Raw genomic sequence first — 25,576 nt, 5'->3', positions numbered from 1 at the left:
TGAGCTCCAGTAGATTTATGTGATAGTTCTTTTCCTTGTCGGACCACAGACCCGGAGCTTGGAGGGAACCCAGATGAGCACCCCAACCCTGAAGAGACGCATCCGTTACCAGAGTGTCGGCTGGAATTGTCTGGTGAAACGGAGAACCTATCGACAGGTGAGGTCTGTGCATCCACCATTGTAGAGATTGAAAAGCCGCTGCTGGTAGTCGTACTCTGTCCTCCCAGCGACCCGTCTTTTGGCTCCAGTTGTTCTCTAATGCCTCCTGAAGGGGCCTCATGTGTAGCCTGGCATTCGGGACAATGAAGATGCATGAAGCCATGGAGCCCAGAAGCGATGTCACCTGACGAGCAGTAGGTGCATCGGCTGTTAATAGTTGTTGACACTTCCTGTGGATTGATAAAAGTCGTTCCTCCGAAGGATACACTCTTTGGAGCTCTGTGTTTAGTATAGCTCCCAGGTAGTGGAGGTTTTGTGTTGGAATCAAGGTTGACTTGCTGTGGTTGATTTGAAGACCTAGAGACTCGAAAGTTCTTAGTACAATGTCTCGATGTTTTCTCGCCTGATCCGGAGAGGAAGCCTTCAATAGCCAGTCGTCCAGGTAGGGGTAGACGAATGTTTTTTGCCTTCGAAGATGTGCCGCTACCACTGCTACACATTTTGAAAAGACTCGGGGTGCAGACTTCAGGCCGAATGGTAGGACTCTGAATTGGTAGTGCTGTGACGCTATCTGGAAACGTAAGAATTTCCGATGTTTGGATGCTATTGGGATGTGAAAATATGCATCCTGTAGGTCGATGGAGCACATCCAGTCTCCCTGATGCAGTTGCGGAACAATCTGGTGAAGGGCTAGCATCCTGAACTTCTGTTTTCTTATGTACTTGTTCAGGAGCCGTAAGTCCAGAATTGGCCTGAAGATGCCCTGTTGACCCTTTTTCGCCACCAGAAAGTAACGGGAGTACACCCCTTTTCCTTTTTGTGCCGGAGGAACCTTTTTTACAGCTTTCTTTTGTAGGAGTGCAAGAACTTCCTTGCGTAGCAGGCTGAGATGAGAAGGAACACATCTTGCTGGCGGCAAGTGTGGCGGAGGTTTTTTGAAAAGGAGAGAATAGCCATGTTCGACAATATTGAGCACCCATTTGTCTCTTGTGATGGAGTGCCACTCGTGAAGATGATGCGTAATACTTCCCCCCACCGGAGTGGTGCACAGCGCTGAGGGAAGCAATGCTTCATTGCTTTGTTGGTGTCTTTGCTGTAGACTGTTGAGATCTACTTGCCCCTCGGTCTCTTGTGGGTCTACGTGCCTGAAAAAGGGGACGCCCCTGTCGTTGTTGTGGCCTCTGAGACCAGTGAGGGGTTTGAACCCTCTGCTGGAATGGTCGTCTGTCGTACGGCCTGTACCTCCGCCTGAAGTCTTTCTTACGTTCCAGGCCCACTGCCCTCATAGTGTCCACCTCCGTTTTCATTCGGGCCATCTCTTCATCCGCGTGGGTACCGAACAACGAATTCCCGCTGAATGGGAGGTTTAAAATGCGTTGCTGTGCTTCCTGTTTCAGACCCGTGAGCCGTAGCCAGGAAGACCTCCTAGCGCAGATTCCGTGCGCATACCCATGCGCAGCCAAATCCGCCCCGTCCGCCGCCGCGCTGATGACCTGGTTAGATACTAGGCCCCCTTCCTGCAAGATTTCCTGGAAGTCCTGTCTATCTTCCCTGGGCAACTTTTCTGTAAATCTGTGGAGTGAGTCCCACAGAGAGCGGTCATATCTGCCCAGAAGTGCTGAGGCGCTGGAGACCTTCATAGCAGATGCCGCCGTACCACACATCTTTCTCCCCAGGGAGTCTAGGTGTCTGCTCTCCTTATCCGGGGGGCCTGTGGAAGATGATGCCACAGAGTGTGTCTTTCTGGCTGCGGCTAAGATAACAGAGTCCGGTGGTGGATCCTTCCGCAGGAATAAAGGATCTTGCTCCGGAGCTTTGTACTTCTTTTGAATCCTAGCCGGGGCAGACTTGAGAGTGGCTGGAGTCAGAAAGGTGTCCATAGTAGGTTGCAGCAAACCCGGTACTAGTGGCAGCAGTTTTCTCGAGACTGATCTGTGTTGTAGGGTCTCAAAGATAACTGAGGATGAGGTGGCCGGCTCCGGTACCTCAATATTTAGTTTCTGCGCTCCCCTTAAAAGAACCTCATTAAAAGTGGTGATATCATCCACCGGTGAGATCCTAGCAGGTGGAGAATCTGTCAGTGTGGGGGAGTAGCGCCCAACAGACGATCCTGAAGAAGACCAAGAAGGTGATCTTCTGTGTGGTGTTCGCGACCTGGTTCTCCTTCGGGAACGAGACCTGCTACGAGAAGCTGTAGCCGAGTGTGCAGGTCTTGTGGTCGGCTGACGAGAAGCAGAACGAGCCCGTCCTGCTCTAGCTGTAGGCGATGGCGTTCTAGGTAATGAGGCAGTAGGAGAATACATCCTAGAGTATTGGGAATCCGGGGATGCTGCCGGTCTATTCAGGCTCTCTAACCATCTAGGTGATAGAGTGATGGGAGAAACATGCCCCGATGAGCCCGCTCTGGAATGGGATGATGCACTCCGTATAGAGACCACCGGTGAGGGAGCTTTATCCGCTGGCTCTACTGCCTGTGACACAGCTGAAGGTTGTGTCGACGTCGATTGCATCCTCGACGTCGAAAGTTGCGATGGCTGGTCTGTTCTCGACGTCGAAGGTCTTGACGTTGAATGTCTTGACGCCGATCGCGGGACCTGGACCTACTCGCCGTCGTGTGTCTCGACGTTGAGTGGCGAGTGGTCGACGGCAGATGTTCATGCCGTCGTGGTGTTTTTGGCGTCGTGTCCTTCGACGCCAAGGGGCGAGATGCTCTCGACGGCGAACGGGAGCGCCGGAGATGGCTCGACGCCGAACGGCGGCCTGCCGTCGACGGAGATGTACCCCTGTGCTGTCCATGCTTCGACGCTTTGTCCCTCGACGTCGGTCTGGTCACCGTCGACGGCGATCTATGCCGGTGAGGCGGTGGCGCCGATGACGTCGATGGAGAACAAACAGGCACAATCCTACCTGTCGACGTCGATCTGGCCATTCCTTCTGTTGTAGGCCTGGGAAGTGAAGAGGATGTTGACTTTTTCCTCTCCTGAAGCCCATGTAGCCTGATTTTCTCTCTGTCTTTGAGAGTCCTCCTTGACATCTTCTTACAATACTTGCAGGTGTCAGGACAGTGACTCTGTGGCAGGCAGACAATACACAGAGAGTGTGGGTCTGACTGGGCTTTCTTCTTCCCACAAGAAGGACATTTTACAAAAAGAGATGGCATTTTCTGTCAGAAAAGACTGCCAAACTCAGACAAAAGATGTTATCTGTCGAGTAAACAGGAAAAACACTATTTTTAGGGATTTTTCTGAAGAAAAAACTCAGAAAAACTGAGAGCTCAATGCTCCAGGATCCTCTCAGAAGAAGCCGGAAAAAAGAACTGACCTAACTGTGAACCAACTGTCACCTTCCCTTCACCCCTGAGGCATGGTGGGATACTGGAGGTGCTCAGGGTCTTAAAGGCACGGTGCCAAAGTTTTTATGGTTCTCCTGTGTTAACCTGCATGCAGCCTATTGGCTAAGAATGCTTCATTGTTTTTCAATGTGGTTTTTTCTATTTTTCTCTGCTATTTACTGCTGTTTACTTCCCTAAGTCCAGTTTTTGGGGCTTAGGTAGATATTTATGATCTATTGTGATTTTATAATATTAAAAAAAAAAAAAAAAAAAAAAAAAAAACTTGCATAGAAATAAAGCATTTTAGGCTATTTATGATTATAGCCTGCATTGCTGTTTTACACATGATAATATGTATGTATTTTATATATATATGCTCCGGGGTCCCCGCACAAGGGCGGGAATATTCAATGTTTATGACTATTGATGAGGATCCCCTGGAAGAGAACCTACTATATCTTTGGCAGATGCGTGCAAGGGTTGAATTTGATTATTATGGCAGTAATAAACAAATCTTTTCCACTTATTTGCATAGCAGTGTCTAGTGGTAGGTTTCCTAGCTTGTCTTATGACCTCCATACATTCTTGTGTGAGGTCTAAGTGTCCGAATTCTAGGATTTCAGGAGCCAAATTGCTAGATTCAGCGATGCTGGATTTGGATGTCTGATCTGTTGTTTGTCTTGTGTTAACAGATCTGGTCTGTTTGGTAGTTTGACATGAGGTACTACTGAGAGGTCTAGTAGTGTTGTGTACCAAGGTTGTCTTGCCCATGTCTGTGGTATTAGTATGAGTTTGAGTTTATTTTGACTCAATTTGTTTACTAGATATGGAAGGAGTGTGAGAGGGGGAAAAGCGTAAGCAAATATCCCTGACCAGCTCATCCATAACGCATTGCCCCGAGACTGATCTTGTGGCTACCTGGATGCGAAATTTTGGCATTTTGAGTTTTCCTTTGTTGCAAATAGATCTATTTGTGGTGTTCCCCACATTTGGAGTAAGTGTTTAGTATTTGGGGGTGAATCTCCCATTTGTGAATCTGTTGGTGATCCCGAGAAAGATTGTCTGCTAACTGGTTTTGAATTCCTGGAATAAATTGTGCTATTAGGCGAATGTGGTTGTGAATCGCCCAATGCCATATTTTCTGTGTTAGGAGACACAACTGTGTCGAGTGTGTGCCTCCCTGTTTGTTTAGGTAATACATTGTTGTCATGTTGTCTGTTTTGACAAGAATGTGTTTGTGGCTTATTATGGGTTGAAATGCTTTGAGCGCTAGAAATACCGCTAACAGTTCTAAGTGATTTATGTGAAACTGTTTTTGCTGTATGTCTCATTGTCCTTGGATGCTGTGTTGATTGAGGTGTGCTCCCCAACCTATCATGGAAGCATCTGTTGTTATTACGTATTGTGGCACTGGGTCTTGGAAAGGCTGCCCTTGGTTTAAATTTATACTGTTCCACCATTGAAGCGAGATGTATGTTTGGCGGTCTATCAACACCAGATCTAGAAGCGGACCCTGTGCTTGTGACCATTGTGATGCTAGGCACTGTTGTAAGGGCCGCATGTGCAACCTTGCGTTTGGGACAATGGCTATGCATGAAGACATCCTGCCTAGTAGTTTCATCACCAGTTTGACTTGTATCTTTTGATTTGGATACATGGTCTGTATCACATTGTGAAATGTGTGAACTCTTTGTGGACTTGGAGTGGCAATCCCTTTTGCTGTGTTGATTGTTGCTCTTAAGTATTGCTGTGTTTGAAACGGCAGAAGGTGTGACTTTGTGTAGTTGATTGAGAAACCTAGTTTGTGGAGGATTTCTATGACATATTTTGTGTGTTGTGAACACCGTCTTAGCGTGTTGGTTTTGATTAACCACCGTCTAGGTACGGGAACACATGTATTTGCTGCCTTCTGATATGTGCAGCTACTACTGCTAGGCATTTTGTAAAAACTCTTGGTGCAGTTGTTATTCCGAATGGCAACACTTTGAATTGGTAATGTATCCCTTGGAATACAAACCTTAGGTACTTTCTGTGTGAAGGATGTATTGGTATATGGAAATATGCATCCTTTAGGTCTAGTGTTGTCATGTAGTCTTGTTGTTTGAGCAGTGGGATTACGTCTTGTAATGTAACCATGTGAAGGTGTTCTGATTTGATGTAGGTATTTAATGTTCTGAGATCTAGTATAGGTCTCAGACTCTTGTCTTTTTTGGTTATCAGAAAGTACAGGGAGTAAACTCCTGTGTGTATTTGTTGTTTTGGTACTAACTCTATTGCTTCTTTCGGTAGCAATGCCTGAACTTCTAGTCCTAGAAGATCTATATGTTGTTTTGACATATTGTGTGTTTTCGGTGGGATGTTTGGAGGGAATTTGAGAAATTCTATGCAATAACCATGCTGGATAATTGCTAAGACCCAAGTGTCTGTTGTTATTTCCTCCCAATGTTTGTAAAACTTGGTTAGTCTCCCCCCCACAGGTGTTATGTGTTGGGGATTTGTGACCTTGAAGTCACTGCTTGTTTGGAGGAGTTTTGGGACTTTGGAACTTTCCTCTATTCCTTTGAAATTGTCCCCCTCTATATTGTCCCCGAAAACCTCCCCGCTAATACTGGCTCTGGTAAGTGGGCTTTGTTCGCGAGGTTGTGGCTTCTGTGGTTTGCCCTCGAAACCCCCCTCGAAATTGTGTCTTTCGAAATGTGCCTCTGCTCTGTGGGGAGTAGAGTGCGCCCATGGCTTTGGCCGTGTCAGTGTCTTTCTTAAGTTTTTCGATCGCAGTGTCCACCTCCGGCCCAAACAACTGCTGTCCGTTGAATGGCATATTCAGCACAGCTTGCTGTATCTCTGGTTTAAATCCTGATGTACGCAGCCATGCATGTCTCCTTATTGTTACTGCTGTGTTGACAGTTCTAGCAGGTGTGTCTGCAGTATCCATTGCTGACCGTATCTGATTATTGGAGATACTCTGTCCTTCTACTACTTGCTGCGCTCTTTTTTGGAACTCCTTGGGTAAATGTTTGTAGGAAGTTGGCTCTGTATGTGCTATTTCAAAGTAAGGAATAGCATGCACAGAGTCCAAGGGTTCCCCTTAGAGGTAAGATAGTGGCAAAAAGAGATAATACTAATGCTCTATTTTGTGGTAGTGTGGTCGAGCAGTAGGCTTATCAAAGGAGTAGTGTTAAGCATTTGTTGTACATACACACAGGCAATAAATGAGGAACACACACTCAGAGACAAATCCAGCCAATAGGTTTTGTTATAGAAAAATATCTTTTCTTAGTTTATTTTAAGAACCACAGGCTCAAATTCTGCATGTAATATCTCATTTGAAAGGTATTGCAGGTAAATACTTTTGGAACTTTGAATCATTACATTAGCATGTATACTTTTTACATAAAACACAATAAGCTGTTTTAAAAGTGGACACAGTGCAATTTTCACAGTTCCTGGGGGAGGTAAAGTATTGTTAGGTTTCACAGGTAAGTAAGTCACTTACAGGTTTCAGTTCTTGGTCCAAGGTAGCCCACCGTTGGGGGTTCAGAGCAACCCCAAAGTCACCACACCAGCAGCTCAGGGCCGGTCAGGTGCAGAGGTCAAAGAGGTGCCTAAAACACATAGGCTATAATGGAGAGAAGGGGTGCCCCGGTTTCAGTCTGCCAGCAGGTAAGTACCCGCGTCTTCGGAGGGCAGACCAGGGGGGTTTTGTAGGGCACCGTGGGGGACACAAGTCCACACAAAAAGTACACCCTCAGCAGCGCGGGGGCGGCCGGGTGCAGTGTGGGAACACGCGTCGGGTTTCCAATAGTTTCCTATGGGAGATCAAGGGATCTCTTCAGCGTTGCAGGCAGGCAAGGGGGGGGGGGCTCCTCGGGGTAGCCACCACCTGGGCAAGGGAGAGGGCCTCCTGGGGGTCACTCCTGCACAGGAGTTCCGTTCCTTTAGGTGCTGGGGGCTGCGGGTGCAGGGTCTTTTCCAGCCGTCGGGAAATGGAGATCAGGCAGTCGCGGTCAGGGGGAGCCTCGGGATTCCCTCTGCAGGCGTCGCTGTGGGGGCTCAGGGGAGACAACTTTGGTTACTCACGGTCTTGGAGTCGCCGGAGGGTCCTCCCTGAGGTGTTGGTTCTCCACCAGTCGAGTCGGGGTCGCCGGGTGCAGTGTTGCAAGTCTCACGCTTCTTGCGGGGAGTTGCAGGGGTCTTTAAATCTGCTCCTTGAAACAAAGTTGCAGTTCTTTTGGAGCAGTGCCGCTGTCCTCAGGAGTTTCTTGTCTTTCTTGAAGCAGGGCAGTCCTCAGAGGATTCAGAGGTCGCTGGTCCCTTGGAAAGCGTCGCTGGAGCAGGTTTCTTTGGAAGGCAGGAGACAGGCCGGTAAATCTGGGGCCAAAGCAGTTGGTGTCTTCTGTTCTTCCTCTGCAGGGGGTTTTCAGCTCAGCAGTCCTCTTCTTGTAGTTTCAGGAATCTGAAGTTTTAGGTTCAGGGGAGCCCTTAAATACTAAATTTAAGGGCGTGTTTAGGTCTGGGGGGTTAGTAGCCAATGGCTACTAGCCCTGAGGGTGGGTACACCCTCTTTGTGCCTCCTCCCAAGGGGAGGGGGTCACATCCCTAATCCTATTGGGGAATCCTCCATCTGCAAGATGGAGGATTTCTAAAAGTTAGAGTCACTTCAGCTCAGGACACCTTAGGGGCAGTCCTGACTGGCCAGTGACTCCTCCTTGTTATTCTCATTATTTTCTCCGGCCTTGCCGCCAAAAGTGGGGGCCGTGGCCGGAGGGGGCGGGCAACTCCACTAGCTGGAGTGTCCTGCTGTGCTGGCACAAAGGGGTGAGCCTTTGAGGCTCACCGCCAGGTGTGACAGCTCCTGCCTGGGGGAGGTGTTAGCATCTCCACCCAGTGCAGGCTTTGTTACTGGCCTCAGAGTGACAAAGGCACTCTCCCCATGGGGCCAGCAACATGTCTCGGTTGTGGCAGGCTGCTGGAACAAGTCAGCCTACACAGATAGTCGGTTAAGGTTTCAGGGGGCACCTCTAAGGTGCCCTCTGGGGTGTAGTTTACAATAAAATGTACACTGGCATCAGTGTGCATTTATTGTGCTGAGAAGTTTGATACCAAACTTCCCAGTTTTCAGTGTAGCCATTATGGTGCTGTGGAGTTCGTGTAAAACAGACTCCCAGACCATATACTCTTATGGCTACCCTGCACTTACAATGTCTAAGGTATTGCTTAGACACTGTAGGGGCACAGTGCTCATGCACTGGTGCCCTCACCCATGGTATAGTGCACCCTGCCTTAGGGCTGTAAGGCCTACTAGAGGGGTGACTTATCTATACCTGCATAGGCAGTGAGAGGCTGGCATGGCACCCTGAGGGGAGTGCCATGTCGACTTACTCGTTTTGTTCTCACCAGCACACACAAGCTGGCAAGCAGGGTGTCTGTGCTGAGTGAGGGGTCTCCAGGGTGGCATAAGTCATGCTGCAGCCCTTAGAGACCTTCCCTGGCATCAGGGCCCTTGGTACCAGAGGTACCACTTACAAGGGACTTATCTGGATGCCAGGGTGTGCCAATTGTGGAATCAAAAGTACAGGTTAGGGAAAGAACACTGGTGCTGGGGCCTGGTTAGCAGGCCTCAGCACACTTTCAATTCAAAACATAGCATCAGCAAAGGCAATAAGTCAGGGGGTAACCATGCCAAGGAGGCATTTCCTTACACAACCCCCCCCTCCCCCCAAACGAAAGAGGATGAGACTAACCTTTCCCAAGAGAGTCTTCATTTTCTAAGTGGAAGAACCTGGAAAGGCCATCTGCATTGGCATGGGCAGTCCCAGGTCTGTGTTCCACTATAAAGTCCATTCCCTGTAGGGAGATGGACCACCTCAACAGTTTTGGATTTTCACCTTTCACTTGCATCAGCCATCTGAGAGGTCTGTGGTCAGTCTGAACTAGGAAGTGAGTACCAAAGAGGTATGGTCTCAACTTCTTCAGGGACCAAACCACAGCAAAGGCCTCCCTCTCAATGGCACTCCAACGCTGCTCCCTGGGGAGTAACCTCCTGCTAATGAAAGCAACAGGCTGGTCAAGGCCATCATCATTTGTTTGGGACAAAACTGCCCCTATCCCATGTTCAGAGGCATCTGTTTGCACAATGAATTGCTTGGAGTAATCTGGAGCTTTTAGAACTGGTGCTGTGCACATAGCTTGTTTCAGGGTGTCAAAGGCCTGTTGGCATTCTACCGTCCAGTTTACTTTCTTGGGCATTTTCTTGGAGGTGAGTTCTGTGAGGGCTGTCACAATGGATCCATATCCCTTCACAAACCTCCTATAGTACCCAGTCAAGCCAAGGAATGCCCTGACTTGAGTCTGGGTTTTTGGAGCTGCCCAGTCCAGAATAGTCTGGATCTTAGCCTGGAGTGGCTGAACTTGGCCTCCACCTACAAGGTGTCCCAAGTAAACCACAGTTCCCTGCCCTATCTGGCATTTGGATGCCTTGATAGAGAGGCCTGCAGATTGCAGAGCCTTCAAAACCTTCTTCAGGTGGACCAGGTGATCCTGCCAGGTGGAGCTGAAGACAGCAATATCATCAAGATAAGCTGCACTAAAGGCTTCCAACCCAGCAAGGAGTTGATTCACCAACCTTTGGAAGGTGGCAGGGGCATTCTTTAAACCAAAGGGCATAACAGTGAACTGATAATGCCCATCAGGTGTGGAGAAAGCTGTCTTTTCTTTTGCTCCAGGGGCCATTTTGATTTGCCAGTACCCTGCTGTTAAGTCAAAGGTACTTAAGAATTTGGCAGCCCCTAATTTGTCTATCAGCTCATCAGCTCTAGGAATGGGATGGGCATCTGTCTTGGTGACAGAATTAAGACCTCTGTAGTCCACACAAAACCTCATTTCTCTCTTTCCTTCTTTGGTGTGAGGTTTGGGGACTAAGACCACTGGGCTAGCCCAGGGGCTGTCAGAGTACTCAATTACTCCCAATTCCAGCATCTTGTGGACTTCCACCTTGATGCTTTCCTTAACTTGGTCAGACTGTCTGAATATTTTGTTTTTGACAGGCATGCTGTCCCCGGTGTCCACATCATGGGTACACAGGTGTGTCTGACCAGGGGTTAGGGAAAAGAGTTCAGCAAACTGCTGCAGGACCTTCCTACAGTCAGACTGCTGTTGTTGGCTAGAGAGGGTGTCTGAATAGATCACTCCATCCACTGAGCCATCTTTAGGGTCTGATGAGAGGAGATCAGGGAGAGGCTCACTCTCAGCTTCCTGGTCCTCATCTGTTACCATCAACAGATTTACATCAGCCCTGTCATGGAAGAGCTAAAGGCGGTTCACATGGATCACCCTCTTGGGGCTCCTGCTTCTGCCCAGGTCCACCAGGTAAGTGACCTGACTCTTCCTCTCTAGTACTGGGTAAGGGCCACTCCATTTGTCCTGAAGTGCCCTGGGAGCCACAGGCTCCAGAACCCAGACTTTCTGCCCTAGTTGAAATTCAACCAGTGCAGCCTTTTGGTCATACCACAACTTCTGGAGTTGTTGGTTGGCCTCAAGGTTTTTACTTGCCTTTTCCATGTACTCTGCCATCCTTGAGCGAAGGCCAAGTACATAGTCCACTATGTCTTGTTTAGGCTCATGAAGAGGTCTCTCCCAGCCTTCTTTAACAAGAGCAAGTGGTCCCCTTAAAGGGTGGCCAAACAGAAGTTCAAAGGGTGAGAACCCTACTCCCTTCTGAGGCACCTCTCTGTAAGCGAAAAGCAGACATGGCAGGAGGACATCCCATCTCCTTTTGAGTTTTTCTGGGAGCCCCATGATCATGCCCTTTAATGTCTTGTTGAATCTCTCAACTAAACCATTAGTTTGTGGATGGTATGGTGTAGTGAATTTGTAAGTCACTCCACACTCATTCCACATGTGTTTTAGGTATGCTGACATGAAGTTGGTACCTCTGTCAGACACCACCTCCTTAGGGAAGCCCACTCTGGTAAAGATACCAATGAGGGCCTTGGCTACTGCAGGGGCAGTAGTCGACCTAAGGGGAATAGCTTCAGGATACCTAGTAGCATGATCCACTACTAGTAGGATGTACATATTTCCTGAGGCTGTGGGAGGTTCTAGTGGACCAACTATGTCCACACCCACTCTTTCAAAGGGGACCCCCACCACTGGAAGTGGAATGAGGGGGGGCCTTTGGATGCCCACCTGTCTTACCACTGGCTTGACAGGTGGGGCAGGAGAGGCAAAACTCCTTAACCTTCTGGGACATATTGGGCCAGTAGAAGTGGTTGACTAACCTCTCCCACGTCTTGGTTTGTCCCAAATGCCCAGCAATGGGAATATCATGGGCTAAGGTCAGAATAAACTCTCTGAAACCCTGAGGCACTACCACTCTCCTAGTGGCACCAGGTTTGGGATCTCTTGCCTCAGTGTACAGGAGTCCATCTTCCCAATAGACCCTATGTGTTCCATTTGTCTTGCCATTGGACTCTTCAGCAGCTTGCTGCTTAAGGCCTTCAAGAGAGGGACAGGTTTCTTGTCCCTTACACAACTCTTCCCTTGAGGGTCCTCCTGGGCCCAAGAGCTCAACCTGATAAGGTTCCAGCTCCATGGGCTCAGTTCCCTCAGAGGGCAGAACTTCTTCCTGAGAAGAGAGGTTCTCTTTTTCTTGCTGTGTTGCAGCTGGTTTCCCAGCTGACTTTCCTTTCCTCTTGGTAGGCTGGGCCCTCTTTCCAGACTCCAGCTCTACTTTTTCACCCTGAGCCTTGCACTGTGCCCTTGTCTTGACACACACCAGTTCAGGGATACCCAGCATGGCTGCATGGGTTTTCAGTTCTACCTCAGCCCATGCTGAGGACTCCAGGTCATTTCCAAGCAAACAGTCTACTGGGATATTTGAGGAGACCACCACCTGTTTCAGGCCATTGACCCCTCCCCACTCTAAAGTTACCATAGCCATGGGATGTACTTTAGTCTGATTGTCAGCGTTGGTGACTGGATAAGTTTGTCCAGCCAGGTATTGGCCAGGGGAAGCCAGTTTCTCTGTCACCATAGTGACACTGGCACCTGTATCCCTCAGGCCCTCTACACTTGTCCCATTAATTAAGAGCTGCTGCCTGTATTTTTGCATGTTAGGGGGCCAGGCAGCCAGTGTGGCTAAATCCACCCCACCCTCAGAGACTAATGTAGCTTCAGTGTGACACCTGATTTGCTCTGGGCACACTGTTGATCCCACTTGGAGACTAGCCATTCCAGTGTTAGCTGGAGTGGAGTTTGAAGTGGTATTTTTCTTGGGACAGGCCTTGTCTCCAGTTTGGTGTCCAGACTGACTACAGCTACGACACAGGCCTTTTTGGGATCAAATTTTTACCCTTGTACCCAGAATTGTTTTGTGAAGAGGCTCTGGGCCCACCCTCCTGTGCAGGTTTTTGGGGGCCTGTAGAAGACTCTTTACTATTTTTGTTTTTGGCGGTCTCACCACCCTTCCCCTGGGGAGGTTTTGTGACCCCTTTCTTTTGGTCACCCCCTGTGGAAGTTTTGGACACCCTAGTCTTGACCCAATGGTCCGCCTTCTTTCCCAATTCTTGGGGAGAAATTGGTCCTAGGTCCACCAGATGCTGATGCAGTTTATCATTGAAACAATTACTTAACAGGTGTTCTTTCACAAATAAATTGTACAGCCCATCATAATTACTTACACCACTGCCTTGAATCCAACCATCTAGTGTTTTTACTGAGTAGTCTACAAAGTCAACCCAGGTCTGGCTCGAGGATTTTTGAGCCCCCCTGAATCTAATCCTATACTCCTCAGTGGAGAATCCAAAGCCCTCAATCAGGGTATCCTTCATGAGGTCATAAGATTCTGCATCTTTTCCAGAGAGTGTGAGGAGTCTATCCCTACACTTTCCTGTGAACATTTCCCAAAGGAGAGCACCCCAGTGAGATTTGTTCACTTTTCTGGTTACACAAGCCCTCTCAAAAGCTGTGAACCATTTGGTGATGTCATCACCATCTTCATATTTAGTTACAATCCCTTTAGGGATTTTCAACATGTCAGGAGAATCTCTGACCCTATTTATGTTGCTGCCACCATTGATGGGTCCTAGGCCCATCTCTTGTCTTTCCCTTTCTATGGCTAGGATCTGTCTTTCCAAAGCCAATCTTTTGGCCATCCTGGCTAACTGGATGTCCTCTTCACTGGAGTTATACTCAGTGATTTCAGAGAGGTTGGTCCCTCCTGTGAGGGAACCAGCATCTCTGACTATGATTTGTGGAGTCAGGGCTTGAGAGGCCCTGTTCTCCCTAGACAGGACTGGTGGGGGGAATCACCCTCCAAGTCACTATACTCATCCTCTGTGTTGCCATCCTCAGAGGGGTTGGCTCTTTCAAACTCTGCCAACAGCTCCTGGAGCTGTAGTTTGGAAGGTCTGGAGCCCATTGCTATTTTCTTTAGTTTACAGAGTGACCTTAGCTCTCTTATCTGTAGATGGAGGTATGGTGTGGTGTCGAGTTCCACCACATTCACATCTGTATTAGACATTATGCTTCTAAAAGCTGGAATACTTTTTAAGAAACTAAAACTAGTTCTAGAATCTAATTCAAACTTTTACCAAACTTTTAAACTCTAAAAGAAATGCTAACAGGGACTAACACAAGGCCCTAGCAGGAATTTAAAGAATTTAGAAAAATTTCAAATTGCAAAAATCAATTTCTAATGACAATTTTTGGAATTTGTCGTGTGATCAGGTATTGGCTGAGTAGTCCAGCAAATGCAAAGTCTTGTACCCCACCGCTGATCCACCAATGTAGGAAGTTGGCTCTGTATGTGCTATTTCAAAGTAAGGAATAGCATGCACAGAGTCCAAGGGTTCCCCTTAGAGGTAAGATAGTGGCAAAAAGAGATAATACTAATGCTCTATTTTGTGGTAGTGTGGTCGAGCAGTAGGCTTATCAAAGCAGTAGTGTTAAGCATTTGTTGTACATACACACAGGCAATAAATGAGGAACACACACTCAGAGACAAATCCAGCCAATAGGTTTTGTTATAGAAAAATATCTTTTCTTAGTTTATTTTAAGAACCACAGGCTCAAATTCTACATGTAATATCTCATTTGAAAGGTATTGCAGGTAAGTACTTTAGGAACTTTGACTCATTTCATTAGCATGTATACTTTTTACATAAAACACAATAAGCTGTTTTAAAAGTGGACACAGTGCAATTTTCACAGTTCCTGGGGGAGGTAAACTATTGTTAGGTTTCACAGGTAAGTAAGTCACTTACAGGTTTCAGTTCTTGGTCCCAGGTAGCCCACCATTGGGGGTTCAGAGAAACCCCAAAGTCACCACACCAGCAGCTCAGGGCCGGTCAGGTGCAGAGGTCAAAGAGGTTCCCAAAACACATAGGCTATAATGGAGAGAAGGGGGTGCCCCGGTTCCAGTCTGCCAGCAGGTAAGTACCCGTGTCTTCGGAGGGCAGACCAGGGGGGTTTTGTAGGGCACCGTGGGGGACACAAGTCTACACAAAAAGTACACCCTCAGCAGCGCGGGGCGGCCGGGTGCAGTGTGGGAACACGCGTCGGGTTTCCAATAGTTTCCTATGGGAGATCAAGGGATCTCTTCAGCGTTGCAGGGAAAATAAACTAAGATGAAGTCGACGCCCATGCGCAATGGAGTCGAATTGGGAGGAGTCCCTCGGTCTTGTGACTCGAAAAAAGACTTCTTCGAAGAAAAACAACTTGTAACACTCCGAGCCCAACACCAGATGGCGGGATGTGCACAGCATGTGTATCTGCAGCTACACATGCCATCGAACATATATATATATATATGGAAAATGTCACTTACCCAGTGTACATCTGTTCGTGGCATTAGTCGCTGCAGATTCACATGCTGTGCACATGTGCAGGTTACCTCTACCGCTCTCTAGCCTCCTCTCATGGAGGTGGGCATGATGTATGTACATGTGGGTTGGCACGACTAAGATAACTACACCAGCCCTGCACATTAAAGAGTATCCACACACATGGATACCGGCGCACACCAGTTCACTCGCAGCAATAAACCCACAAACACACTCAACATTCGCTACAGGTATATTGAGGGGTGGAGGGTAAGGGCATAGTACAGATTTCAGGAAATAGGATCATTGTGGGGGCATATGTAATCTGGACAGAATTGGGCAGCATTTTTTATCATCACACATAAAACCTTAGGCAGGGGGAGAGAATATTATTTGCCCAGAACGCTTTGAGTTTTAGTCAATGCCAGGGATAAGAGGCAAGTATTTGCACGGATGATCGGCTGTTGCCTGTGAGATGCTCTACAGTCAACTCGAGACACTCCAGAATCGTGTCCAGCCCAGAGCTGTGCGGGCTTGATGTGAGGAAGAACATGTGAAGACCACTCCCAAGAGCTTCAATTAAACCAAACCTCTACCATTCCAAGCAGTGTCACCAAACAGGGGGAGGGGGCATGCTTCTTTACCTTGTCATACAGCGACCCATTCACATCCGCCCCATAGATTGGAGGGTTGAACGTCAGATTCTTCCAGTACTTCCGCTCCAAATCCTCGAAGTCCGAATACCTTGGGGTGCAGTACCTGGAAAAGAGAACAGATGAGATTCTAAGTCATAGAACATCATCCAGGCAGGATCTCAGAACACCCTGATCGAGGTGGGGGGCGCTTACGGAAGCACCCATGGATGCGGGGCCACATACAATGGGCAATGGTAACACAATAGCCAGTGGATTACTGGCTTGGACCTCGATTAGTGACTGAGGGTTTAAACTTAACTTCAGAATTGCAATAGGATGGAGGCTAATTCCAACTGCATCCTCCTACAGTCGATGGGAAAGAATCCTCGACTGCGTGGATGGAGACCACCAGCTTATGCAACTTGCATACACGTGACGTTCAATGGCCTCTACCATTCGTCAGTCCAGGCACATATGTGAAACCATGTACAAGCACACAAGTATTCAGGCCACCGCCATGCATTTCCTAAAAATGAAAGGACCCTGTTTATGGAGACTATTGAGACTTTCCAAAGAGTGAGCCACTAGGTCTCCCCTTTCTAGAAGACCAGGTAAAAAGGCCTGAACTCCCAACTATACTGCCATCACTAAATCTCGTGTAGCCTGTGATAAGGGAGCAGTAGTCACTCCCTAACAGGGATGCTCTGACATCTCAACTCAGTAAAACAATGGCACCTCTAGTGGGCTTCCACGCTTGGCTGGCTCACTAAGGCAAAAGAGAGAGCTCTACACGCACTATACATGGGCAGAGCAGGGCAGAATTGCTTCCATGACCCATGCGCGGATGCAGCCACAGGCCTTTCTGCTTTCGCGTGAAATAGAAAGAAGGCATGAGCAGTGCTGGAGTGAACTATTTAACTCTGGTGACAAATCCAAGATCTCACTGTAAGAGCACCCACTTGAAAATGATTGAAAGGTTTTCCGCCCGCCTGCAGTTGGATGTTCCACCCACACACAGAGCGAAGCTTTCAATTACTTCCCCAAGTGAAGCAAATACATTAAACGCCACTACCATAGACTGATTCTGTCATCCAAGATACAGCGCAACTCCCAGCACTAATGATGCTGAGTGGGTTTCACTTCCAGGGCAGTTTTCTACACAGGGCATGAATGTAACGTTACGAGACACTGGAGAAGGAAAGTACTCCAAGAAGGACATAGTCCAAAAGTGTTAAATCTAAATACTCAGCAATGTTACTGGAGAAGGAAAGCACTCCAAGAAGGACATATTCCAAAAGTGTTCATTCTAAACACTCATCAATGTTACTTGAGTGCCACGGATCCACGATCGTTTGGTGGAAAATCTAAAACACAGCAACTATTAAAACCATATTTGGAAACTTTAAAACAGGAGATGGGGAATTCATGGACAATAAGGGCTTCCTACTCCCTCGGCCCAGTCAACTGACCTACCCATTTGTCCCCTTCAGCACTAGGTCCACGTGACCTTCATGGACCCAAGAGGCAGGACCCACTACGTCTTCTAATCCATCTATAGAACTAACCACATAACTCTTTCCTCATTATGGTCTACAGCATGGGTACTCACAAATATTTTTCCAGGGGCCAAAATGTTTGGTCTGTGATGTGCCCGAGGGCCACATCGATGCCAGGGGAATGGCGGTCGGGCGAAGGAGTTAGAGGAATTGGCAGTTAGGTATGGGTAGGTGAAGTGAAGGATATACGTTTAATGACTGACTTGAGCAATGTGAAACTAGAAAACCTGAGAGTAAATCTCGGCTTCCACACTTTTCCAAACTGTGTGAACCTAGGCAATTGCTCAGCTTCACTTTCCCTCATTTTTCTTCATTATCACACGAGGACAGCAAAATATCAGCATCTGCACTGTAAAACTCTGCTCATGTGTTTGGTTTAATAAACTATAATGTTGTTCATGTACATTAGGAACTCAGGCCACTCAAAAAGTGCACAGAACTTCAGACTTGCCTCTAATTCACTATTGGCATATTTGTCAGGGTAGGGGTAAGAATAAATGTTTCTAAATTCATGTTTGAAAACTATCACTTTTAAATTAATACTTCTCATTGCAATGATATAATAAATTATAGTTAGGTGAAAAGATTCATCATGTTAACTTAATACACTTTTTAGAATTCTGAAGCAACTGTTAAATTGTTATACTTTTGCTGCAAGATGTCTTTAAAAATGACCGTGTTTCTAAAGTGAAGCTCAGGGCCTCCTAGTTCCTTCCACTCCACCAGTTAACCTTGAAATAAACGATTGCTTCTCTATTTAAGATCTTTTGTTTTAGAGATGAATGCAATTAACAGGGAGCCGCAGGTAAGGGGGTACTTGGAGTATCCATGGCCTCCAGGGCCTTGCGCACAATACTGGCCTCTTAGCCCTTCCGACACGGCAAGAGTCCCAACCACAGGCCACCTCATATCTGCAAACAAGCCTGAATAGTTTCTCACATCATGCCCTACTACCAAGAGAATCAACAACATATGGGGAAGTCGACTTTTTGTCTATGTCCGAGAATTTCCTGTACGGACCATCGTTTGATGGCTGCACAAAGGATCTCTGGTATATTTTCAACTGCACAAGCACACATCTAAACGCTTCTTTATCTGGTCTTCTTCCTTTGGGAGAGCACTTTTCATAACTCATAACGCTGCACCAATGTAGTAAAGCATTGAAGAAGCACCTCTTTAAAGAAGGCTACATCGCAATAAACAGTGTATTTCTGCGCCAAGAGCCCACCCAGGTCTCCATCATTCGGAACTGTATGCTTAGCCCTGACCCAGACAGGCGGGCTGCTGCCTCTCCGGCTATACGAATACCACATAATTACAAACTGGCTTCAAAAAGTGTTATCACTATTATCATACAAAGGATCTGTATATTGGGTTAGAATTTTATATAATCCGGATTAAAATAGCATTACATAGAGAACACTTGGGTTCTGATTCAGTGAAGTACTTACCTAACTAACTCAAAGAAAAAACACTTTCCTCTACAGAAAATTGTGGATGAGTCATTGTTTACTGTCACTCGACAAGTAAGAGCATCTCTCGGTTGCTAGGCCTGAATCCATCGTCTCCTCCTCTCCTGTTATTACAACCCCTCCACCCCCGTCATCTCTAAGAGCGGCGTAAAGAGCTCAGAACACAGGTGAACGCGTGCATAGTTTAATCCGTAGATTTCTAATATTCATCTTCAGCGTTTGTGATTTTTACAGCAGATGCCACCAGACAAAACTGCACCTCATGCAAGAATGCGATACGAAAACTGCTGGTCCGAGGTCTCATTTTCATTTAAATGTGTTTATTCATTGACAGCTCGAGCACTTCAAAAAAGCAAATAATTATGACAATTCTATGAAAGTGCCACGCACGCAACACCACAATACTCTGTGAATGTAAAGACTACGCCCGCCCACCACACAGGCATCTCTACATGAAGGTTTCCATCCCTCTGCTAGCCACAGGTCTACACTGCATCCGATCTTCTGAACACCGACATTACCCGCCTAAAGGTGCATCCCGCGTGCGTGTGCAGCAAGTGATGCTCTACGCCTAGGAAGGATTACTCGCTAGATTTTTGATAAAGAATTGTATTGGAATACATGAACGTTTATCGCTCGGTACCACACTTTGCTTACAAATTACTGAACGAAAATCCATGTGTTGGGCAGAGAGGCTTTGGGCACACCAGTGCAATCTAATGCCCAGCACTCCTAACAGGATGTGGTTTTTAGCACTTTTCGTCCAAATGTGCTCGTTTTTAAAGCCACTTTACAGACCACAGTCAGCAAACAACTCTTTTGTGGTAAGATGGTGTTTGGTCTTGCTTCCCAGGTGGGTCATCGCCAGAGAGAGCAATCGCTGTTGTACAACACACAAGAGAGCAGGAGGTTCCATTCAGAGAGTAGCAGAGACTCAGCCACGTGCAGTTGGGGTGCCTTGCCTTAAGACACCCCAGGCACACGTACATAGCGCTGCTTCCCCCAGCCCTTAGGGTTGAGTACCCCTGGCGTTTTATCACAATCTCATGCATGCAACATAATAAATGCCAGGACAATGTTTTGTGGGTATAATATGTCGCAAGTTTATTTATTACACAGGTAGGGTTAGCTTACAGGCGATCCCGGTGTCGGAGATGAGTTTATGAATAAGGCCGACACCCATCCTGAGAAAGCTAGAGCTGTTCCGTGTGGTGCTCTCTGCAACTGCGTACTTCGCATCTTACAGCTCGTTCCTTTATCGTGGTTTACCACTGTTATTTTAGTCATGCTCCTGACAAGTCAGAGCGAGACCCCGGCCAGTCTCCACAGTTGCTCAGGATTCCAACTGCCCCCTTTGCGGGGGTTAAGGAGCGCCGTCACATCATCCGGGGCCCCGCCGTAAAGGCTCCCAGTGGCCAGAGGAATACCTTTGGCTCCAGGAATCACCATCTGGAGGCCTTTTAGTCAACCTTAAAGCTTTAGGATCGCCCTGTAACTCAGCTTTGCGACGATTTTTACGTTTTCCTGTAAAGAAAGTCATGTTATGCCTACGCTCCCTCTCTGCCCTTCCATCCTTCTCTTTCCTTTTGTTGTTCGGGTGGGTGCGAGGTTTCGCGCGCAGTTCACCTAAAGAGGCCCAGCCCTGTCCAGTAGCCCCTTAAGAGGCCTTATGGCCTCACTCCTCCTTCCTCACACCTTGGGGGGCCATAAACACGAGGTGGCCCACCCTCAGTACGGAGGCCCCTCAAGCTCATTTCTACCCGGCGGGGGAGCGACGCTAGGATGCTGTCCACCTTAAAGACGCCCTACGTGCGTCGTGGCCATCCACAGTGCATGGACTTTGAAGCATTGGCCAGTACCGCTCACAGGGCACCGGCTGAGGTTCAGACATGCTTTCCACTCATCTTCAGGAAGCTGCAGGATAGGACAAGCGAGTTAAGAAGTTGCCACTGTATGTGCTCTTCACACATCCTCTAACTGTACAATACATGACTGCAGCCAGTTATCCTGCATTATTATAGCATGACGTTTACACGATCCATATAAACAATACAACGAGTAGAGCACACTGCCTACGCTGGACTTCCACATCGTAATTATTTGAGAAGCGTTAGGCCCCAGGACAGCTGGCTTATTTGCCCCCAATTCTTAATTACTAATGTAACTATGGCACTCGGGGGTGTACAGACTTCTACCTTTTACTAGGCATGGAAAGAATGGGGGAGTATTATCGGGGATCATTAACAGAATCCAGCAGCGCTCTCTGGGCATCAGTTAATCCTTCCTATGATCGTGGCCACCCCCATACGGAGGCTTCCTTTAGACATTTAAAAAAAAAAAAAGCACCTTTCAGGAGACACTCATTGATGAGGCAGGCAGCCCCTTCAAGGGCTTCTCCTCTGCCCAGTGATGAGATGTCGACAGGTGACCACTGTACAGTTAAGTCCTGTCCTTTTCAATGGTGGACGCATGGGTCCAGTTTAAAAGGTTTTGGAGCAACATGTGGAGGCTCTTCAGGATGTCCGCCATTTCTTTAAAAAAAAAAAAAGAACTTTCAGTGGATGTCTAAAAGGAAAAGGCACGGATGAGGATCTCGTCAGACATGCACTCTTGGATGGAGATGTCTGGCACGAGAGGCGCGCTCCCGATGCCTTGGTTGTGTGCCTGCTCAAAAGTACTACTCACAATGACATTATGTACAAATAGCCTTCCTGTTTTAGTTTTTATTTATTGTGAATCCCAGACGGATATTTTCAAGTGAGCGCCGTTTTCTTTTTACTTAAAAAAAAAAAAAAAAAAACACACAGTGGTTATCAATGTTCCATCTTCTATGCTCCGTCCAAAATTATGGATAGGAGTTTTTCTGGTATTTATAAAGCATTTCCATATTTTCCTCATTCGTTCTGATTCCAGTTATCCATCAAATCGCTCTTTCTAGTAACTTTTAATTATTTTTTCTCACTTGTCTGCCTGTCTTAACTTCTCATCGCTCAAAGTCTCTATCCAGGAGTCCAGTCATGCCCAATGTCAAGCATGGAAATGGGTGGATATATGTTTTCACTTTAATTGTAGGAGCTAAAATATGAATGAGCACTTGAGACACCTTCCTGTTGCTCTGTTCCTCAAACAAATGGGTAAATTAAGAAGTTCTTGGAAGAAGTATTGCGGGCGCTCAGGTTTTCCAAGCAAGTGTGACACTGCCTTGTTTTTTGTCTCAAAGAGGGAGTGGAATAATAAATATATTATTACTGTATCAGCTGGGCCTGTTCCTGTTCTAACTGGACACAGGAAGAAGGTTGCCTAGGAATTAGTATGCATACTGTAAGCTATAAGGACTTTGCTGACAGCAAAAGTTGCTGCTATGAGGTAGTTAAAACACCCTCATGACCTGCAGGATGGCTTGGGTCATCTGCCTGCACAGTTCACACTATGAATGGCGTTTATTTTACAGTGATTGGCATGTGTGTGGGATTTTGTGTTTATTTCCTATAAAAATAAAATAAAATAATAAAAAAAAAAAACAGCACATTGACTGTAAGCCTTTGTTTATTTGAAAACAGTGCAGAGAATGTCCCTCCCGGGCATGTGTGAAAGCAGCATAGAGCACTTTCCCGTTGGTTTATGTGAAGCTTCACTGTTTTTTTCACTTTCCACCTCGTGGGAAAGAAGGAACACAGATCTTTTTTCATTAAATGTGGTCACAGGAGTTTGCGCAGGTGATGCTGACAAGTGCCAAGCCTTGTTTTGGCAATGTAACTTCCAAACTTGATGCTCGCACAAAGGCAGTTGGAATAAAAGTTGAACTTGATGATCCTGGTGTTAGGTCATGAATGCATCTCACGTCGATGCATAGGCTAACAATGGAGCCATCCACTTATTTTTGCTGAAATTGTGTTGTCTGCAGCAAATACTAAGAAACAGAGTACATTGGTTGCCTCTTCGGCATTCAGAGTTCAGCTGTCTACGGCTCATATACTAACTACTACATTTTCTGAGTTAATGCATGCACTAAAAGCAGCGCAGTTTAAGCAGACACATGGATACCCATCTGGGTCCCTGCAGGGACACTGCAAATATTCCTCTTTCCTATGATCCTTCCAGGAACGCTTTTCAGGACGTCGCAACGTAAACCTAAGAGCAGGAATCTTGGTGCAGTGTTTTATGGCGGGACAATTCAGTCTGGATGTATCCATACGCAGTGACAGTTCTCGCTTTTAGAAAGCAGACCTCTCTCACACTCAGTGAAGGAGCAGGTTATAAGAGTTGCTGCTTGCCCTGGACTAAGGCACTGCTCAGAGTTTAGCTCCAAACTTGCTCATCAGTTCACAGCAGCCTGCAGTGAAGAGTGAGCAGACAGCATAGCAGCCCTGCTTCCTAAATGGGGGAGGATGTAGGCCCTGGGAATCAAAGACCTTGGGAGGTCACATAGGCGTATTAAGTGCTTTCCATGGCCTGAGTGGGTCATATTAAGATCTTCAATACAGAAAAGTGCTTAGATGGGGGCTGCAGTTACACTGCTTAACATAGGGTGTAAAAGTTGAACAAAATCCAGTCTTTTCTGGTTTGTACTGAAAAGCAAATTCTCACTGGTGGTGTTTTACCCGTTATAGACAGATCCAAGTGAAAACTGTAAACCCTACGTACAAGCAAGCAAGCTAAAAACAGATCCTTGAATAATGTGAAAGTTGTGAGAAGTGAACACAACTCCACTAGTCTGTGCTAGGACTCTAACAAAACAGAGAACACTTTGTCCAACGCTTTTTCAGCATACCTCTTGCCATTCAAGGTAAAACGGGCTGGTGTTACTGCTTGCTAGTCTTCCTTAGACGAGGCCGCTTAGTTTCGCTTAACTAACTTTTCATGCCTTTTGAAAGCGATCTAGCCAATATTTTTTGAGCAAATATAGCAAATGTGGTTCAGCAATATGAGCTGTCAAATTCCCAGCTAATTCAGAGTCTCTAGCATAGGTAACACTGATCCCAGGGGGATCAAAGCTCCTAACTGTTTATATGGGCTCATACCAAGTATGTTGGGTGTCAATATGCAAAACGTTTTAGAAAGTAGATGTAAACCAGTCGTGGCCTAGTACCATCCCAATAGGTTCCTGGTATCTCTTACCTGAGATGAGATATTTGGGGAATCTTTCATGAAGGTAACATTGATTTACCTCCAGGATTTTGTATTTTTGCTGATTTGAACAATGTTGAACATAGGCAAATTTTAGAGATGCCTCGGGTTTTGCTGCTGCCAAGATTTACTGCTCAGCAGGTTCCAGCATGGGCCCTACTGGGGCCCATAGGGACAGATTTCACTGGACAGTTAAGTTACTCCCTTTGGGTACTTGCATCTCCATGGGTAGCATTGCACAGTATTTAAGGCTCACTCTAGGATGTGATAGAGATTGGAAACCCAGATACAACGCAACACAGTAAATAGCATTCAAAGTCCAGTTGGGGGATATTTTCAGATGAACTAATTTAAATCTACAGGTAACTAACAAGCATTTGCAATGCAACAGTGTAGGATGTTGGCTCTGTATGCACTATTTCAAAGTAAGAAATAGCATGCACAGAGTCCAAGGGTTCCCCTTAGAGGTAAGATAGTGGCAAAAAGAGATAATTCTAATGCTCTATTTTGTGGTAGTGTGGTCGAGCAGTAGGCTTATCAAAGGAGTAGTGTTAAGCATTTGTTGTACACACACAAGCAATAAATGAGGAACACACACTCAGAGACAATTCCAGGCCAATAGGTTTTTGTATAGAAAAATATATTTTCTTAGTTTATTTTAAGAACCACAGGTTCAAGATTTACATGTAATACTTCAAATGAAAGGTATTGCAGGTAGGTACTTTAGGAACTTTGAATAATCACAATAGCATATACAGTTTTCACATAAATCACATATAGCTATTTTAAAACTAGACAGTGCAATTTTCAACAGTTCCTGGGGGGAGTAAGAGTTTGTTAGTTTTTTCAGGTAAGTAAACCACCTACGGGGTTCAAGTTTGGGTCCAAGGTAGTCCACCGTTGGGGGTTCAGAGCAACCCCAAAGTTACCACACCAGCAGCTCCGGGCCGGTCAGGTGCAGAGGTCAAAGTGGTGCCCAAAACGCATAGGCTTCAATGGAGAAGGGGGTGCCCCGGTTCCAGTCTGCCAGCAGGTAAGTGCCCGCGTCTTCGGAGGGCAGACCAGGGGGGGGTTTTGTAGGGCACCAGGGGGGGGGGGGGGGGGGGGACACAAGTCCACACAGAAAGTACACCCTCAGCAGCACGGGGGCGGCCGGGTGCAGTATGCAAACAAGCGTAGAATTTGTAATAGGAATCAATGGTAGACCAAGGGGTCTCTTCAGCGATGCAGGCAGGCAAAGGGGGGGGCTCCTCGGGGTAGCCACCACCTGGGCAAGGGAGAGGGCCTCCTGGGGGTCACTCCTGCACTGGAGTTCGGATCCTTCAGGTCCTGGGGGCTGCGGGTGCAGAGTCTTCACCAGGCGTCGGGATCTGAGGAGCAGGCAGTCGCGGTCAGGGGGAGCCTCGGGATTCCCTCTGCAGGCATCGCTGTGGGGGTTCAGGGGGGTGGGGGGGGGGGGGGGGGGCAACTCTGGCTA

The 25,576-nt window shown here is 47.0% G+C and overlaps 1 protein-coding gene across 1 annotated transcript in view; it reads right to left on the bottom strand.

The window, feature by feature from the left end:
* KDM4A (lysine demethylase 4A) overlaps nt 1-25,576 on the bottom strand; it is a 460,608-nt gene that overhangs the window by 397,824 nt on the left and 37,208 nt on the right. The window contains exon 4 of the mRNA XM_069227816.1: nt 15,954-16,068. Coding sequence (XP_069083917.1) covers nt 15,954-16,068 — 115 coding nt within the window. The remainder of the gene's footprint in view (nt 1-15,953; nt 16,069-25,576) is intronic.

Source organism: Pleurodeles waltl, chromosome 4_1 (assembly GCF_031143425.1).
Source record: "Pleurodeles waltl isolate 20211129_DDA chromosome 4_1, aPleWal1.hap1.20221129, whole genome shotgun sequence".
Taxonomy (NCBI): Eukaryota; Metazoa; Chordata; class Amphibia; order Caudata; family Salamandridae; genus Pleurodeles; species Pleurodeles waltl.
This window is presented reverse-complemented; position numbering and strand designations above follow the sequence as displayed.